This window comes from Syngnathoides biaculeatus, chromosome 7 (genome assembly GCF_019802595.1).
Source record: "Syngnathoides biaculeatus isolate LvHL_M chromosome 7, ASM1980259v1, whole genome shotgun sequence".
In the NCBI taxonomy this organism is placed as follows: Eukaryota; Metazoa; Chordata; class Actinopteri; order Syngnathiformes; family Syngnathidae; genus Syngnathoides; species Syngnathoides biaculeatus.
The window spans coordinates 32,048,086-32,068,071 of NC_084646.1; the positions used below are offsets into that span (position 1 = coordinate 32,048,086).

A 19,986-nucleotide genomic window follows, 5' to 3' on the forward strand; every position below is an offset into this window, starting at 1 on the left:
TCGGGCACTCGTCCACAAAGCCAAGTCTCCGTGAAGCACAGAGCCGCAGAACGTCCAGTCTTGCAGGTTTTAATCAGGAGCTGAAGTTTATCCATTTTGTTGGCTCGGGAGCGTAGGTTCGCAAGATGGATTGTCAGAAGCGTTAGTCATTGCCCCCTCTTTCGCAGAAGAACTTGTGTACCGGCTCACGTTCCTCTTCATCACGAGGCTTTGAAGAGCATGCCAACAAGCAACTTCGGAAAAAGATTCAGCGAGATGGCGAGAGTTGACGAAAAAAAGTCTGAAGACTCTGATAGTTGGCAAGTCCTCTCTTGTGTACTTGAGTCCCAAGATACCCGAAAAGCACATAAATATACACGATACCAGGGAGAACGTGGAAGGCTGCCACACTGTTAGGCGTCATCTTGATAACTTAATACTATTTACTCCCTGCTTTCACTGCATATGGAATACTTAAGGACCAGGCGCAGTCCTGGGACAATCTGATGCATCTGGGAGATGGGCTACAGCTGTCTTATTCCTCAAATAGAGCCTCTTTTGAACCCGAAACAACTTAAACGTCTCAACCGGCTTTCATTACTTTTCCCAATGAAAGAAAAGTTTGACATTCATTCAGGAATCAAGGTCCAAGGGTTTGTAGGGACACTGTTGAAGAACAGAACCCAGTGTGAAATATCCACAGTCAATTCAGTTTTGGGGTGCAATGTCCAGTGCAGATGTTTTTTTTTTCCCCTTTTCTGCCCTTTCTTTTCTCTCTTTTCTTAAATTGCATGTCACCACAAGAGAATGCAGCCACATGGGGACACCAGCCAGTGCATTCTGTAGGCCGGTCCCAAGCCCAGATAAATGCAGAGGGTTGCGTCAGCAAGGGCATCCGGCATAAAACTCTGCGAAACAAATATGAGCCTTCATCCAAAGAATCCCATACTGAATTGGTTGTGGCCCGGGTTAACAACTCCTGCGCCCGGAATCGATAACCTGCAGGGTGTCGGTTTAGATTCGGTGAGTTGAAGACAAAAAGAGAAGAAAAGCGGACTTGTCGGTAAAGAAGAAGAGGAATGCACTGAGCCTACAACACATGTGTCCCTTTGAATGTAGGTACCATGACAGTAAAAGATCAGGAGTTGGTTGACATAATGTTTATGAGAAAGGTTGATATATTGTGCATCCAAGAGACTAGGTGGAAAGGTAGTAAGGCTAGAAGTTTCGGAGCAGGGTTTAAATTATTTTACCATGGAGTAGATGGGAAGAAAAATGGAGTAGGGGTTATTTTAAAGGAAGAGCTGGCTAAGAATGTCTTGTAGGTGCAAAGAGATCGAGTGATGAGGCTGAAATTTTAAATTGAGGGCGTTATGGATAATGTGATAGCGGGTATGCCCCACAGGTAGGATGTGACCTACAGTTGAAAGAGAAATTTTGGAAAGAACTAGATGAAGACGTTTTGAACATCCCAGATGGAGAGAGAGTTGCGATTAGTCCAAATTGGAATGGACATGTTGGTGAAGGAAACAGGGGTGACAAAGAAGTGATAGGTAAGTACAGCATCCAGGAAAGGAACTTTGGGGGACAGATGGTGGTGGACTTTGCAAAAAGGATGGAAATGGCAGTAGTGAACACTTTTTTTTTCCAGAAGATGCAGGAACATTGGGCCTACAAGAGCGGAGGTAGAAGCACGCAGGTGGATTATATTTTGTGCAGATGTTGTAATCTGAAGGAGTATATAAAGTATATAAAGTAGTGGTAGGGGAGAGTGCAGCTTGACAGCATAGGATGGTTGTGTGTAAGATGACTGGTGGTGAGAAGGAAGATTAAGAAGACAAAAGTAGAGAAGAAAACCATGCGGTGAAAGCTGATAAAGGAAGAATGTTGTGCGGCCTTTTGGAAAGAGGTTAGACAGGCTCTCGATGGACGGGAGGAGCTCCCGGAAGACTGGACTAGTACAGCCAAGGTGATCAGAGAGACAGGCACGCGTGTACTTGGTGTGTCTTCTGGCAGGAAAGGGGAGAAGAAGACTTGTTGGTGGAACCCCAAATTACAGGAAAGAGATTAGCAAAGAAGTGGGTCACACAGGACTGAGGAGAGGCGAAAAGAATTTAGAGATGTGACATAGGGCAAAGGTAGGGTTGGTGAAGAGTAAATGAGGCAAATGACAACCTGTACACCAGGTTAGAGACGAAAGAAGGAGAAAAAGATCTCTACGGGTTGACTAGACGAAGGCTAGAGATGGGAAGGATGTGCAGCAGGTAAGGGTGATTAAGGATAGAGATGGAAATGTGTTTACTGGTGCCAGTAGTGTGCTAAATAGATGGAAAGAATACTTGAAGAAGTTGATGAATGAAGAAACAGAGAAAAGGAAGAGTAGAAGAGGCAAGTGTGAAGGACCAAGAAGTGGCATTGATTAGTCAGGGGTAAGTTAGAGGATGAATGAGGATTAAAAATGGAAAAACGGTTGGTCCTGATGACATACCTGTGGAGGTATCGAAGCAATTTTGAGAGGTGGCTGTGGAGTTTTTGACCAACGTATTGAACAGAATACTAGTGGGAGAGAAGAGGCCAGAAGAATGGAGGAAAAGTAAGGTACTTCGAATTTTTAAGAACAAAGGCAAGATGCAGAGCTGTGGGAACAATAGAGGAATAAAGTTGAGCCACACAATGAAGTAATGGGAAAGAGTAATGGAGGCTAGACTCAGGACAGAAGCAGATATCTGCAAGCAAAGTATAGTTTCATGCCTTGAAAGAGTCCCACATATGCATTATTTGCCTTGAGGATGCAGGTGGAAAAGTACACTGAAGGTCAGAGGGAGCTACATTGTGTCTTTGTGGATCTAGAGAAAGCCTATGACGGAGTACCAAAAAATGAACTCTGGTACTGCTTGCATAAGTCTGGTCTGGCGGAGAAATATGTTAGAATTGTACAGGACATGTATGATGGCAGCAGAACAATGGTGTGTTGTGCTGTAGGTGTGACAGAGGAATTTAAGGTGGAGGTGGGACTGCATCAGGGATCAGCTCTGAGCCCCTTCCTGTTTGCTGTGGTCATGGATAGGCTGACAGATGAGGTTAGACTGGAATCCCCTTGGACCATTATGCTTGCAGATGATATCGTGATATGCAGTGAAAGCAGGGAGCAGGTGAAAGAACAATTAGAAAGATGGAGGCATGCGCTGGAAAGGAGAAAAGTGAAGATTACCTGAAGAAAAACAATGTGTGTGAAATAGAGGGGTGGAGCGGGAAGAGTGAGAGTCCAGGGAGAAGAATTTAAAATGGAGGTGAGACTGCATCAGGGATCAGCTCGGCATTCAGAACAAAGAAGAACAAGGCAACACGAACAAAGAACAAAAGACATTTCTGTTGATAGGAACTATTCCTTATAAGAGTCGTGCAAGATGTAAAATGTTCTTCATTTAGAACAGGTAAGAGGATAAGTGTGTCAATGGCCTACATTGTGTTAAGCTTGTACAGAGTGCCTTTACCCCTTTGCCGTTCCCGTTCTAGACCAGTGCAATGACAATTGTGCAAAGGGACCACTTTAAAGTGATTAATTGTGCGATACTCTACAAATATATCACTAATACTAATACTGATTGGACCACCAGGATGTGAGTGAGTATCTCACAAGGCAGAAAATAGTAGGTTCGCTGATCAAGAATTTAATGACTTAATTGCCAGTGGGGGTAAAAAAAAAACTTTGTATGCCTGCTAGTTTTGACTTGCATTAATCTGTCACGCTTTCCTGACGGAAGGAGCTGGAAGAGCTAGTGGCAACGATGTGGAAGACCCGAAAAGATCCAGCTTGCTCTGGATGTAGTTCGCGTTGCGTGCAAGTCCTCAATAGTGGGTAGAGCGGTGCCGACAATTCATCCAGCGGTTTTGATTGTCCGTTGCAGTCGGAGTTTGTCCTTTTTGTCGCAACACCAAACCAGACTGTGATGGAGGTTCAGAGTACTGATTGGATGACCGCTGTGTAGAAGTGTCTCAGCAGCTTTTGTGACAGGCCGTGCTTCCTCAGAAGCCGCAAAAAGTACATCCATTGCTGGGCTTTTTTGAGGATGGAGTTGATTTTCATCTCCCACTTCAGGTCCTCTGAGACTGTAATCCCCTTGAACTTAAAGTTCTTGACGGTTGACACAAGACAGTTGGGCAGCTGTAGTGAAGGATGCCTCCTGAAGTCCACAATCATCTCTACAGTCTTGTGTTCAACGCCAGGTTGTGTTGACCACACCAAAGCTCCAGTATCGCCACTTCCTGTCAATATGCAGACTCGTCGCAGTCTTTGATGAGGCCGATGACTGTGCTGTCATTTGTGAACTTCAGGATTTTGACAGTTGGATGCCACAAGGTGCAGTCGTTTGTGTAGAGGGAGAAGAGCAGAGGGGAGAAGACACAACCTTAGGGTGCCCCCGGGCTGATAGTGCACGTGGGTGAGGTGTTGTCCCCCAGCCTCACCTGCTGTGTCCTGCCCGTCAGGAAGTTGTAGATCCACCGGGAGATGGCAGGCGAGATGCTGAGCTTGAGAAGTTTGGAGGAGAGGAGTTCAGGGATGATGGTGTCAAACGCAGAGCTAAAGTCCACGAACAGGATCCTTGCATAGGTAAACATTGCTGTCAAGATGTTCAAGGATGAACCGTAGACCCCTGTTGACGGAATAATCCGTATTTCTGCTACCTCGATAGGCAAACTGCTGCAGTGGGTCCAGCTGGGGACCCGTGACGCTCTTGAGCAGGGGTGCTCAATGCATCGATCGTGAGGCAGTTTCGATCGCGACTGCGTGCCGAGAAAAAAAGACAGCCGTTTTTTTTTTTTGTTTGTTTTTTTTTTACTTTAACTCACCGCGCATGTGCAAACAATGACAGTACAGGAAAACATGCTGTCAATGAGTTCGCCCTTATTTTAAGCTCTCGGTTAGAAATCTTCGACATGAGTATGGATGGTGCAGTAAAGAAGACAAAAACTTATCACTTTAAAACAGAATGGAAGCCGGCCAGCTTTTTAACGATGTGATTTTCGAAGTGCGTTTGCCTCATCTGCCAGTGGATTGAAATGTGGACCGGCATTTTCGAACTGTTTATGGAAAATAAGACACCGACATTCCACCGAAAGCAAGATGAGAATGAGAAAAGTGATCTAACTAAAATCCAAATTGGCCGCAAAGCAGTCACTTTTCACACAATACAGGGTAAGGCCGAACCATTGTTTCCGGTTCGTCACATCATTGTTAATAACAAGAAGTCCTTCCAAGACTATCTTTTAAAAATTAGGCGGAAATATTATCTTCAATAAAATCTCTGCAGCTGTAAAGGCGCTGTGAAGCCATGGCTAATGGTGGAAGGACATCGGAGATTGTTTCTCACTGCAGTTGGATGAATCCACTGACGTGAGTGACACAACCCAGGTGTGCATTTTCATGCGTATGGTGTTTCATAATCATAAACGTGAACTCAGATAGTTACAAAAAATGTTAAGTTAATTATGTTGTGTAATATTGGCACATGTGGTTATGCAAGTCACACAAACATACATTTACACATAACGAATCCTCAATATACTTTAAAATATGTTTTGCATTTTTGTAGTGGGTAGATCTTTGTGACTTGGTCATTATTTCATGATTGGTCATTGAAAAAAAAAAAAAAGTCTTCCCCCCTGTCGATCGCGAGGTTTGCTTGAGAAGTAGATCTTGGGGTAAAAAAGTTTGGGCACCCCTGCTCTTGAGGTTCACCAAGCGAAGTTGCTTAAGTTTGGTAGTATACCACTGGTTGTTGTGATCAAACGTGCAAAACGTTTTTGTTGGTACACACATATCCTAACAGAAACTGACATACAATGTAATAACACCCGTATATTCGTCTAGGCTCCGAGCTGGATTTTTAAAGTCACTCCAGTTTGTGTTGTCAAAACAGCTTTGAAGTTCCATTTTTGCCTCGTGTGTCCGTTGCAGTCGGAGTTTGTCCTTTTTTTCTGGCAGTTACAGACCACAAGGAATAGCTCAGGATGTATATTCGGCCCTTTCTGTCGAGCAAAGTTCTATGATTTTGCCAAAAAGACCCTACTTGAAGCTAATAAATAATAGTCATGAATTTAAAAGTATTCAAAAAAGGGACAATGAATGCTTTGTAGAGTTTGCTAGGGAAAAGGAAACTTAGTCAAAGAGGATTTCAGATTGGCAGAGTTTAAGGCAGTTAGTTTTAATGGAGGAATTTAAGCACTGTGTTCATTCCAATCTCAGGATTTATTTGGATGAACAAAATGTTAAAACCCAATATGATGCAGTGGTGTTAGCAGATAATTATGTTTTGACTCACAAGAGCTCTTTTCAGTCTCCTGGTAATTCCAAGTTTTTTCGCCAAAGGACACGAGTTCACGTCACATGGACCCAAGAGCATCAGAGGAAACTGCGTTACATCATAAGGACTTAAAAGTATGAAAGGAAACAAAGAGCCGCATTATAACAACTTTCGTTCCCGACCCCTTGTCTCAACAAACGTCTCATGCTGGTAGTGTTCAGCACTGTCGGACACACTAAGCTTTAGTGTCGTTTAGCGCAAATGTGCACTGCACATAAACACAGCTAAACGTGTTTACTCCAACCTCAATCTTACTCATGAGAAGCTATAATCTACATAGATTTTCAAATTAGAGGCCTATTAGATTTGGAGCTAAGACTAATTGCATTTTGTGTGAGGATGTGACTGAGTGAGGACACACAAAAATTGAGAATGCTTTCAACATCAAACTACAAGGATGTTTTTTTTTTTTTATATATTTTATGGATGTAGATGTGGACTACCTGCGCTCTGTTTTACCGAGAGCTACTGACCCTGCCTTCTTCCAGTTTTTGCGAAGTCTTGACTGCTCCGGTGTGACACTCTCCTCTGTTCCAGAGGGTTCGGTGGTCTTTGCTCGGGTGAGATGCACGATTCTGTTTGAGTAAGGGTCTTGCTAATCAGAGGGCTAAACTGATATATATATAATTTCTACAGGAGCCTCTGATGGAGATTGCAGGGCCATTGGCTGTGGTACAGCTACTGGAGACCAGTTTGCTTTGTCTTGTAAACTATGCCAGGTAAAACACACCTTTTAATCAACAATGATGCATAATGATACACAAGGAGAAAAACACATCAGTTAAAGTTGTAGTGAGGCGTGAGGAACCTGACATGGCCAAACACAAATATTCCCCAGCTTCTTGAAGACAACCAAGTCAAGCATTATTATAATTTTATTATGCTGATAATACACTGGGCTAACTCAATCTGCGCTATCGTTGCCAGCTCTGTTGGCCTTTTAGTTTTGTGATATTATGTTCGACCAATACATCTGTTTTGTTTTTTGTCTTTTTCTTTTTTCCTCTCGAATTTAGAGTGGCCTTGATGATTATATCATTGGTGAATAAACTTGATGTTGGGGGGGTTATGCTGATTAGTTCCACCATTTCGTAACAACCTGAAGAGCTGCAGAATAGCTTGCTCATAGCCACATTTTCAAACATAGGCAGATAAAAGATTTACTTGGTTGTTTAATTTTACATTGGGTGGCACTCCAGAGACCCAACTTTTGGTAGACAAAAAGTAAATTTTCCATATGCTCCCTTTAAATATTACATTATTAGATATATATTGGGTATACTTACTGCCTCCCGGCTCGGGGCCCCTACATTGGGGTTTACCCCGGTGGATGAGAGGGTAGCCTCCCTCTGCCTGCAGGTAGGGGGACGGGTCCTGGCTGTTGTTTGTGCTTATGCACCAAAAAGCAGTTCAGAGTACCCACCCTTTTTGGAGTCCTTAGAGGGAGTGCTGGAGAGCGCCCCTGCTGCGGACTGCATTATTCTGCTGGGGACTTCCATGCCCACGTGGCCAATGACAGTGAGACCTAGAAGGGAAGACCGTCCCCCTGATAAAAAGTCGAATGGTGTTCTGTTACTGGACTTCTGTGTTCATCACGGATTGGGATTAACGAACACAATGTTCAGGCATAAGGGTGTCCACCTGGAACAAGGACACCCTAGGTCGCTGTTCAATGATCGAATTTGTGGTCGTATCATCTGACTTGGGCCGCATGCCTTGGACACTCGGGTGAAAAGAGGGGCGGACCTGTCAACTGATCGCCACCTTGTGGTGCGTTGGGCCCGATGGTGGGGGAAGATGCCGGTCCGACATGACAGGCCCAAACGAATTGTGAGGGTCTGCTGGGAACAGCTGGCAGATTCCCCTGTCAAAAGAAATTTCAACTCCCCCCTCTGAAAGAACTTTTCCCATGTTCCAATGCTTACGCGGCCAACCTGAGCTGTGGCCATAAGGCGCCCCGTGGTGGGCAGTGCCTGTTGTGGCAGCAACACCTGTACACGTTGATGGACACTAACTGTGAAGGATGCCATCAGGGTGAAGAAGGATTCCTGTCAGGCATTTCTGGCTGGTGGAGCTCCCGAGGCAGCTGATAGATACTGGCTGGTCGTGGAGGCAAAAACCCGGGCGAGTTCAATGAGGCCATGGTAAACGACTTCAAGACTGCTTAGAGGAAATTTTCGTCCACTGCCCAACGTCTGAGGAGGGGACCGTTAGTTAGTTAGTGCACTGCTAACACTGTATGGTGAGGATGGCACACTGCTGACCTCAACTCGGGACATTGTGAGTTGGTGGGGAGAATACGCTGAAGACCTCGTCAACTCCACTGACACGCCTTTCCATGAGGACGTAGAGTCTGGGTTCTCTGAGGCGGACTCTTCTATCTATGGTGTTGAGGTTCTCCAAAGTGGTTAAAAAGCTCATCGGTGACAGGGCTTGGGGGGTGGATGAGATTTGCCTGTATTTCCGAAATACTCTGGATGTTGTGGGGCTGTCCTGGTTGACACGCCTCTGCAACATTGCGTAGACATTTGAGACAGTGCTTCTGGATTGGCAGACTGGTGTAATAGGCCCACCACTGGGGGGATCACACTCCTCAGCTTCCTGGTAAGGTCTATTCAGGGGTGCTGGAGAGGAGGGTCCGTCGCGAAGTCGAATTTCAGATTCAGGAGGAGCAATGTGGTTTTTGTGCTGACTGTGGAACAGTGGACACCTTTGGCAGAATCCTCAAGGGTGCATGGGAGTTCACCCAACCAGTGTACATGTGTTTTATGGACTTGGAGAAGGCATTCGACCGTGTCCCTCAGCGAGTCCTGTGGGGGGATTGGCGTGGGGGAGGGGAGGTCGTCTGGAGTATGGGGTACCGAACACCCTGACATGAGCTGTTTGGTCGCTTTACGATCGGTGACAGAGTTTAGTCCGCATTGCCGGCAATATGTCGGACTCGTTTCTAGTGAGTGTTGGACTCCGCCAAGTCCGCCCTTTGTCACTGATTTTGTTCAGAACTTTCATGGACAGAATTTCTAGCCCCCAGCCGAGGCATAGAGGCTGTCCGGTTTGTTGTCCTCAATATCTCTCCCCTTTGCAGATGATGTGGTTCTGTTGGCTTCATCAAACTTTAATCTCAAACGCTCACTGGAGTGGTTCGCAGAAGTGTTAAGCGGCTAGAGTGAGAACTCAGCACCTCCAAATCTGAGACCGTGATCCTCAGTCGGAAAGGGTGGCGCGCCCTCTCCGGGTCAGGTATGAAATCCTGCCCCAAGTGGAGGAGTTAAAGCATCTTGGAATCTTGTTCACAAGTGAGGGAATAATGGAGCGGGAAACCAACATGCGGATCGGTGCAGCGTCTGCAGTGATGCAGACTTTGTATTGGTCTGTTGTGGTAAAGAGGTAGCTAAGTCGAAAGGCGAAGCTCTCATTTTACCAGTCGATCTACGTTCCTACCCTCAACTGTGGTCACAAGCTGTGGGTCATGACTGAAAGAACAAGGTCCCGGATACAAGCAGCCAAAATCAGTTTCCTCCGCAGGGTGTCTGTGCTCTCACTTAAAGATATGGGGAGAAGCTTGGTTATCCGGGAGGGGCTCAGTGTCGAGCCGCTGCTCCTCCGCATTGAGAGGAGCCCAGATGAGGTGGCTGGGGCATCTGATCCAGATACTTTCTGGACATCTTCCTGGTGAGGTGTTTGGGGTATGTCCCACCGGAAAGAGTACACGGGGACGACCCAGGGCACACTGGAGAAACTGTTTTTCGACTGGCCTGGGAACGCCCCGGGATCCTCCGGAAGAGCTGGATGAACTGGCTAGGGAAAGGGAAGTCTGGGTAACCCTGCTAAAGCTGCTTCCCCTGCAACCCGCCCCGGAGAAGTGGTAGAAGATGGATGGAAATGACAGTCATGTGAGTATTTTAGTGTTGCATCGTGATATACTACAAGACAAGACTTGGTTGAACTTTGTGTGAGGGAAAACACACAATTCTTTTTTTAGATTACTGACCTGTGGTCTTGGTACTCTGTGTCAGTCGATTTTTCTCACGTTGGTGAGTGACATTTACAATATTTCTGGCTCAGGAAAGGTATGTGTGTGAGGAGGGAATGGTTTTTGTGAGCATGATGTAGCTCTTTGGCTCTTTGTGTATGATGTGGCTCCTTGCCATAACAGTACAAAATGTGGCTCTTGAGCTCTGACTCTTTGGCCACCCCTGTTGTACATAAGGCGTGGGGGGAAAAAAGAAAAAGCTTGTGGTTCCGATTTACCGACCAACCCTAAAATTCCCGCCGACCCTAACATTTTTACAGAACATAATACCTGTATATCAGGAGCGTGGTTCTGCGCGCATTTGTGAAAGGCCCCGAGTTATGTCAGGTGTTTGACAGCAGCCGCGGCAGGCCGAGGCATGGCCCTAAATACGTTGCTTTTTTTAGACCTGTTTTTCAAGGCACTTGTTGTCAGATCATTGTGTATATATCGATTGGTGTTCATGAGCATCAGCTCGTGTAACTGGCTCATGCCATGACATGTCGTGATGCACGAGAGAGCGTGACTTAATGAGAACTAACAAGAAAAAGGCGGAACCATGTGCTGGAGACGGAGTAAAAATATTTTGTAAAAAAAAATAAATAAACAAAACTACTCAACGACCGTAGTTCTTAAATGTAATAACTCGGAACTTTTTTTTGGGGGGCTAATGAATGTCTGACTATACTGTATGTGTTTGACAGCTGAGTCCACTACAGTCGAGGCCAGCCCCGAGTTTCTCCTCATGCACTGTACAATCAATAGAAGCATAAGATGTACATTTATTATTATTATTTTTTTTAATCTGCTTTAGTCTTTTGCAGTACACAAGATTTGTATTGAAAATAGTTGCAGTTTCACTTCCTACTGTGTAATCAACACTGTTTTTTTTCACTGCAGCATCTTCTTTTCCTTTCGGCTTGTCCCGTTTGGGGTCGCCACAGCGTGTCATCTTTTTCCTTCAAAGCCTATCTCCTGCATCTTGCTCTCTAACCCCAACTGCCCTCACCTCTTCCCTCACAACATCAAGCTTCTCTTTGGTCTTCCTCTCGCTACTTTGCCTGGCAGCTCCGTCCTCAGCACCTTTCTCCTAATGTACTCACTCTCTCGCCTCTGAACATGTCCAAACCATCGAAGTCTGCTTTCTGGAACCTCGTCTCCAAAACATCCAGTTTAGTATAAAACAGAAAATGTTGCTTCTTCTAGTCTAGTTTGCAGTAATGCTGCCCGTTTCCGCCTGGCGTCTGGCCCCCGGAGGAAACTGCTAGAGATGGGGCTCAGAAGGGCTCAGGGGCCAGATGGCGGGCTCACTGCTTCAAGATATTCATATATTGGAGGTAATTCTTGTGTGGAAGGTGATGCTCATTCTCTGACAGAACTACTCACGATTCTCCCTTTTAGGGTTTGATCTCACCAGTAATGTTCAGGCTGGGTTGCTGTTTGGGATCCCTGTTGCAGGGACCATGGCTCATTCATACGTAACATCTTTTACTTCTATGGAGGAGGTCTGGCCAAAAGTGAGTATGTACTCTCATCAGTTCTTTGAACATTGCTAGCGGTGTGAAAAGTCAAAACATTTTATGATTTACTGCTATATTTGTACTACAATTTTACAATAAAGCTTTTTATGTTCTTCCCTGTAAAGGACATGGTCAGTTTTGCTTTCAACTTTGTTGTTATTTAATTGATACATAATGATCTTTCATCTTTCCACCAGTCACATTTAACAAAACACAACAGACCATGAATGTTAAATCTGGTATTGACAAATGTTCTTTTCAAAGATTTTTTTTCATTAGTCAGTAATAAATAGTTAGTAATTCATTACATACCTTGTAGATTAACAGCTTTTTAATTGTTTTCATCCATTTGCACATTATAATGTATGGGATAATATATAATGTGCCGTGAAAAAGTATTCGCCCCTTCCTGATTTAAATTTTTTTTTGTATCCCACACACAAAGCTTTCAAATTATCAAACTAATTTTAAAATGACTCAGCTGTAACCCAAAGAAATAAAAAAACATGCAGCTTTCAAATGACAATTCAATTTATTAAGGTACAAAAAAATCCTAACCTTTATGACCCTCAGTGAAAGAGTAATTGCCCCTAAACCCAAATAATGGGTTGTGCCAACCTTAGCAGCAATAACTGAAATCAAGTATTTGCGATAATTCGTAATTTGTCTTTCACATCGCTTTTTTTTTTTTTTTTTTGAGCTAATACTTGCTCACGTGTTTCAGATGTTTTCCTGTTGCATGATCCAAGATTGCTTGAGTTTGCCATTTTTGGCCAGTCTGTTTCTTATGGAAGCGTCATGAACACTGACCTTAACTGAGACAAGCCAGGCCTGCAGGTCTTTAGCTGTTTCTTGAGGTTCTTTTTTGTGGCCTCCTGGCTGAGTTGTCGTAGCACCATTGGAGAAATTCTAGCTGGTCTTCCAATTCTAGGAGGGTTTACCACTGTTCCCAGATTTCTTAATTTGTGAATAATGGCTCTGACAGTGGTTTGCTGGAGCCCCAGAGCCTTAGAAATGGCTTTGTAACCGGTAACTTTGTAATCACTTTATTCCCTAATTTCTTCTTGAATTTCTTTGGCTTGTGGCTTTAGGCATTGGTTCTTGACATCTTGTAGCCTACTTCGTGTTCTCTGGCATTCTATTTTAAGTCATTTCTTGATTGAACAAGTACTGTTGTAATCAGGTGTGACTTGTGAAATTGAACTCATCTTTCCCAAATTAGTGGTTAGTCACAGTGACTTTGTTTTAATAATGGAGGGGCAAATACTTTTTAACAGAGGGTCAGAAATGTTTGGATTTTTTTTTTGTGCCCTAACAAATTGAATTGTCATTATAGAACTGGATGTTGTATTTGCCTCTGGTTGTCGACGAGTGATATTAAAATTAGTATTTGGAAATTTAAAAAAAAAGACAGAAAGCAGGAGGGGGACAAATACTTTTTTCCGGTACTGTACCGTAGATGATATCCAATGCAAGTTATTGTAGTGATTTATCATGCAAATTCTAAGGATTGCAGGGACTAATTAGTGGTTGAATCTCTGCAGTGCGCATGCTCATGTATTGATCTACATGTTTTTGTTTCCAATTAGACTCTTGTTGACCTGAACAGAGACCATGCCCCAGTCGACTTCATTTCTCTGGCCAAGGGATGGCTGGGTCGGGTTTGTGAGCTTTTGGGAGTGGAGTCTGGGAGGATCCATGAGGGAGAGTTGGCTGCCTTCCTGTCATATGCTATCGCCTACCCCCAAAACTTTCTTCCAGTTATTGACAGCTACAGTGTTACCTCGTAATTCTCACATTTTACAATAAAAAAGTGCATGTCGAGCTAGATCTTGGACTAGGGCTGCATTATATTGGGAAAAAACAATATACGGGATTTTTATTTTTTTTTTTATACCAGGATCAACATTGGGAAAGTTCATTTTCTATATTAACTAGTTCAAGGTTCCCCCCATATTTTAAAAATGAAGTAGTTCAGTTCATAGTTTATAATTCTGAAATTTTGAACTAAGTTCACCACTCCTGAAATGAACTCGTTCATAGTTCTTTCCTCCAATATGTTGCTGGTAGGCTATTAAACCATCCGTCCGTCCGTCCTCACAAGAGCCACCGGAATCCAGGAGCCTATCCTAGCTATCTTCAGGCAGGGGGCAAGGTACACCCTGAATTGATGTCCAGCCAATCACAGGGCACATAAAGACGCTGTCACTGAGTGGGAGCTGAACCCACCTTGCCTGTACCAAAGTCACGCGAGTGTAACAAAATACCATCAGTCACTTAGGCTATTAAAACAACAAATAATACTAGTAATCATTTTTATAGTTACTTATTATTAAAAAAACATTCACTCCCTTTTATGCAGCGTCCATGAATGCATCTTGCGCACTCATGTCCTGCCACATGCCTGCCAAGTTTCATTCTGAAGAGCAAAATAGGAAACGCAGCTGGTATTTAATCTTTTGAGCTTGTCCAAACAGGTCTCTCCTCCAGTGACTTTTAAAATTGCGCTTTATTCACTGCATATGACAGTGGATCAAACTTTGCACGAGACCCCTCAATGTGACTACTATGCAAACGTACATCACAATGACAATGGCCAGACAAAATATTGTGCAGCCCTATCTTGGACTACATTAAACTTCCATTAACATTAGCTGTATACTCTCATGATGACGATCCATCTCAAGATCATTTCCCACCAATTCAAAGACAAATGTCTCCACACATGGCTTTCCATGCCTGTCAGTGTTCTGATGTACTGTCTTATCGTGCCTTCTTTTAGCAGTGGCCTGTTGAACTTCTGTGCTGTGGCCTTGGCTCTATGTGAATTGGGGTATCGCCCGCTAGGAGTTCGCTTAGACAGTGGAGACCTCTGCAAGCAGTCAGTGGATGTGCGCTGTGTCCTAAGACTCTGTAGCAAGAAGTGAGTGAGATGGCGTGATGCACATTTTTTAATTAAAAGATACACTGTATATAGCGTATTTTCTGGACAACAAACCGCTACTTTATTCAGGCGCCGTTAACCCTGTGGCCTGTTTTCAGATGATATTAACATGCTTTTTTGTCCCGGTAGCAGCTACGAGTTTAAAAGTATAACAAAAATGTGTTCGAATAAAATGGTTCAAACATGGGCGTTCCCTACAATGCTCTCTGGTTCGGGCATGGACAGAGGGTTCAAATTTGTAGAAGAAGGAGACTTTACATTCAGAGGATGTAGAAGAATCTTAATTGGCTATAGAAGAAGAAAAATGTACCTCAATTGGCTGTAGAAGATGGCACCCTGGAAGGATGCTGCTGTAAGACGCTCACAAATGCAAAATATATATTTTTAATCAATTTAAAATCTTTCACAAAAAGTAGCTGCATGTTAAGCTCTTCTGGTGGATTTTAAACATGTGAGGCATGCAGCTTGAAAAAATGTACAATCACTAAGGGACAAAAAGACTGTTGCATCAGGAGAAAAGCACAGCTTCAGGGGTAACTTGAGTTGAAAATGACATTGGGAGTGACTGAGAAACTGAAAGGATATGTGAAACTTTCTTGGGCTGGTCAACCTTGATACTTTTGTGGTTTCAGCGAGCAGGATGAGGATGGATAAAAGCAATTACATTTCTGTTATGATTGAGCCATTTTACTGCTGTTAGTCACTGGAAACAAGGTACAGTGCCTTGTGAAAGTATTCGGCCCTCTTGAACTTTTCAACCTTTCGCCACATTTCAGGCTTCAAACATAAAGATATCAAATGAAAACATTTTGTCAAGAATCAACAACAAGTAGGACACAATCGTGAAGTGGAATGAAATTTATTGGATATATTAAACTTTATTAACAAATAAAAACCTGAAAAGTGGGACTTGCAATATTATTCGGCCCCCATTACTTTCAGTGCTGCAAACTCACTCCAGAAGTTCAGTGAGTTGCATTAATACTTTGTAGCACCACATTTTGCTACAATTACAGCTGCAAGTTGCTTGGGATATGTCTCTATCAGTTTTGCACATCGAAAGTTAGTGAGGTTTGGATGGAGAGCATTTGTGAACAGCAGTCTTCAGGTCTGCCCACAGATTTCCAATTGGATTCAGGTCTGGACTTTCACTTGGCCATTCTAACACCTGGATACATTTATTTGTGAAGCATTCCATTGTAGATTTGGCTTTATGTTTTGGATCATTGCCCTGTTGGAAGATAAATGTCCGTCCCAGTCTCAGGTCTTTTGCAGACTCCAACAGGTCTTCTTCCAGAATGGTCCTGGATTTGACTCCATTCATCTTCCCATCAATTTTAACCATATCCCCTGTCCTTGCTGAAGAAAAGCCGGCCCAAACCATGAGGCTTCACCACCATGTTTGACAGTGGGGATGGTGTGTTCAGGGTGATGAGCTGTGTTGCTTTTACGCCAAACATATCGTTTTGCATTGTGACAAAATGTTTGATTTTAGTTCCATCTGACAAGAGCACCTTCCACATGTTTGGTGTGTCTCGCAGGTGGCTTGTGGCAAACTTTAGACGAGACAATTTATGGATATCTTTGAGAAATGGCTTTCTTCTTGCCACTCTTCCATAAAGACCAGATTTGTGCATCTTACGACTGATTGTTGTTCCGTTGTTGACTGATGGCTGTTGCCCCCTTGGCTGCATCTCTCATCAGTCTTCTCCTTGTTCGAAGTGAAGGTTTTGAGGGAAGGCCGGGTTTTAGTAGATTTGCAGAGGTCTGATCCTCCTTCCATTTCAATATGATTGCTTGCACAGTGCTCCTTGAGTTGTTTAAAGACTGAGAAATCTTTTTGTATCCAAATCCGGCTTTAAACTTCTCCACAACAGTATCTTGGACCTGCCTGGTGTGTTCCTTGGTCTTTATGATGCTCTGAACTTTAAACAGAATCCTGAGACTATCACAGAGCAGGTGCATTTATACGGAGACTTGATTACACACAGGTGGATTCTTTTTATCATCATCATCAGTCAACAGTGGATCATTCAGAGATCGTCACTGAACTTCTGGAGTGAGTTTGCTGCACTGAAAGTAAAGTAAGAAAGTAAAGGGGCCGAATAATGAAACTTTTTAGTTTATGTGTTAAAAAAAGTATAAAATATCCAATAAATTTCATTTCACTTCACAAATGTGTCCCACTTGTTGTTGATTCTTGGCAAAAAAAATGAAAATTTTATATCTTTGAAGCCTGAAATGTGGCGGAAGGTTGAAAAGTTCAGAGGGCTGAATACGTTCACAAGGCACTATGTAAACAAACATATACAAAGTCTTTCTGAGTGTATCTCATTTTTACAAAATACCACTGCATCCCGCATTTGCTCGTTTATGGGGGGGGGGCAAAGTAAATAAAACCGAAGATTTTCTTTTTTTTAAATACCACACAACAAACAAACACATTTTAATGTTACTCAGAAACAACCCAAGGAAATGCAAAATGGGGTTTTCAAATGACAATTCAATTAAGTAAAAAAAAAAAATAAAAACATTTGTGACCCTGTGAAAAATTACCCCCCAAGAACCAAGGCGTTATGCCACGTTCCAAAGAAATTCAAGAAGAAATCAGGGAAAAAAAGTGATTGAAATCCATCCACCCGTCCATTTTCTGAGCTGCTTATTCTCAGTAGGTTCACGGGAGTGCTGGAGCCTATCCCAACTGTCATCAGGCAGGAGGCTGGGTACACCCTGAAATGGATGCCAGCCAATCGCAGGCCACACGGAGACAGATAACAGTCACACTCACAATCATACTTCGGGGAGTGCCCGGAGAAAACCCATGCAGACATTGGGAGAAGGTGTGCCAGAATTGAAACAATTCTGCAAAGAGGAGTGGAACAAAATTCCTCCAGACTCTTCTTTTCCTTTCGGCTTTTCCCGTAAGGGGTCGCCACAGAGTGTCATCTTTTTCCATCTCCTGCATCGTCCTCTCTAACCTTCTCTTTGGTCTTCCTCTCGCTCTTTTACCTGGCAGCTCCATCCTCAGCAACCTTCGACCAATTCCGCCAAAATTCCTCCAGACTCATCACCAATTATCGCAAACGCTTGAGTTCAATTGTTGCTGCAAAGGATGGCACAACCCATTATTTGGTTCAGGTTTTTCACAGAGGGTCAGAAAAGTTTGGATTTTTTTTTTTGTGCCTGAAGAAAGTGAATTGTCATTTGAAAACTGCATTTTCCATTGCCTTGAGTTGTTTCGGTGATATTAAACTTGGTTTCATGGTTTGAAACGTTTGTGTGTAATGGATATACTGTAGAAAAAAAAAACGGATGAGGGAAGGGAGGAATACTTTTTATGGCGTGTGTGAGTGTCTGCGTGCGTGCGTTAGCGTGTGTGTCTGTATACTGTGTGTGTATATGGGTTACATATATTCACTAATTCTAGCTTCTTTTTTTTCTTGTGCCCAGTTTTTCTACCTCTGCCTTTGATTCACTGATCATTGTTGGGACCAATAACATCTCAGAACAAACCATGCTGGAGCTCAATAAAAAGGTGAAGGAAACAAATTCTTAACTTTTTACCCATCTTTGTTTTTCTTTTTAAATTTATATTTTGGATAATCACTGCCTCAGGATAATGAGATCGACGTGGTTGGTGTTGGAACACATCTTGTCACCTGCACTAAACAACCATCATTGGGTTGTGTGTACAAGGTATAACGCAGTTTGATCCGATGAGTGTTAATTCATTATTTTGCAAACCTATTGCTGTTTGCATTTGTGTGACAGCTTGTGGAGGTGAGGGGAAAGCCCAAGATGAAGATTAGTGAGGATCCAGAGAAGAGCACCGTCCCTGGAAGGAAATCTGTTTACAGGCTAATAGATGCTCAGGGTAAGAATACAGACCTTTTCCAAAAAAATTGAATAGCATGGAAAAGTTTTGACGGCACGGTGGCGCAGCTGTAAAGCGTTGGCCTCACAGTTCTGAGTTCCAGGGTTCATTCCCGGCCCATCCTGTGTGGAGTTTGCATGTTCTCCCTCCACCTCCGTGGATTTTCTCCAGTCACTCCGGTTTCCTCCCACATCCCCAAAACATGCAATGTTAATTGGAGACATTAAATTGACCCCAAGGTGTGATTGTGAGTGCAACTGTTGTTTGTCTCCGTGTGCCCTGCGATTGGCTAACAACCAGAACCAGAACGTTTAGAATATTTAAACAGTATTTGTACTTTATATATTTTAGACAAAAAAAGGAATTTAGTTAAATCTTTAATTATAAAACCTTAAAAATAATAAATAAATAATATATTGCTGCTGCTGACCTCAACTCAGGATTTTGTGAGTAGGTGGGGAGAATACTTTGAAGACCTCCTCAATTCCACCAACACGGCTTCCTATGAGGAAGCTTAGTCTGGGTTCTCTGGGTGGTGGTGGTCTCCTTTTTTAAGAAGCGGGGCCAGAGTGTGTGTTCCAACAATAGTGGAATCACACTCCTCAGCCTCACTGGTAAGGTCTTTTCGACTGACCTCACACACCTTCTGGTTTAAGAAGGGATCACCATTTTGGATGGGTGAATTCAAGTAAACAAACCGTAAGCAAGCAGAAAGCATTTCAGAAAGGCGTATGAATGGGGGTGCACTGCTATGTTATCGGTTGCTCAAATGAAAGTGGGTGTTGTAATGGGTCTTTCTTAAGACTGCCAGTTGTGATCAAAAACCAGTGCAAGAAAAATGAGCAGTTATCAACCAAACGGCGACAACTGTGGCTGTCTCGTATCAGCAGAGCTGATCAAACAGTCAAATCAATCCTTTATGTAAGAGTTTGCTCGGATGGATAGGTTACTGACGGCCATATTTCGAAATTCTTGCTCCATTTACATTCCTCCAAGGCACATGGGTCGATATTGTCGATCAAAGCACACTTCTTGTCGTAAAGGTTTTTGAAACAACATTTAATGAGTCCCGATAACGTTCCAAAGTCTTTTTAGCCATCATGTGTCACTTACCAGTCGTACGAACATTTGTGTAACTCTGGTTTGCATGCAAAAGCAATAGAGTGAACCCATCCAACATGGCCACATGCACCAGATGAGGTCACGTGGTCGAAAACTATCTATTCAGGTGTGCTTGAGAGTAGGGTCCATCAGATTCAGGAGGAGCAATGTGGTTTTCGTCCTGGCCGTGG

At 43.4% G+C, this 19,986-nt stretch overlaps 1 protein-coding gene across 2 annotated transcripts in view; it reads left to right on the forward strand.

The window, feature by feature from the left end:
• The window catches only part of naprt (nicotinate phosphoribosyltransferase), a 54,136-nt gene that overhangs the window by 16,839 nt on the left and 17,311 nt on the right, over positions 1-19,986 (forward strand). The window contains exons 2-10 of one of the 2 annotated variants that reach the window (XM_061824050.1): positions 6,777-6,904; positions 6,981-7,063; positions 11,563-11,693; positions 11,758-11,873; positions 13,466-13,662; positions 14,659-14,799; positions 18,271-18,355; positions 18,436-18,516; positions 18,592-18,694. In XM_061824050.1, coding sequence (XP_061680034.1) covers positions 6,777-6,904; positions 6,981-7,063; positions 11,563-11,693; positions 11,758-11,873; positions 13,466-13,662; positions 14,659-14,799; positions 18,271-18,355; positions 18,436-18,516; positions 18,592-18,694 — 1,065 coding nt within the window. The remainder of the gene's footprint in view (positions 1-6,776; positions 6,905-6,980; positions 7,064-11,562; positions 11,694-11,757; positions 11,874-13,465; positions 13,663-14,658; positions 14,800-18,270; positions 18,356-18,435; positions 18,517-18,591; positions 18,695-19,986) is intronic. The other variant, XM_061824051.1, reaches the window with a different exon arrangement.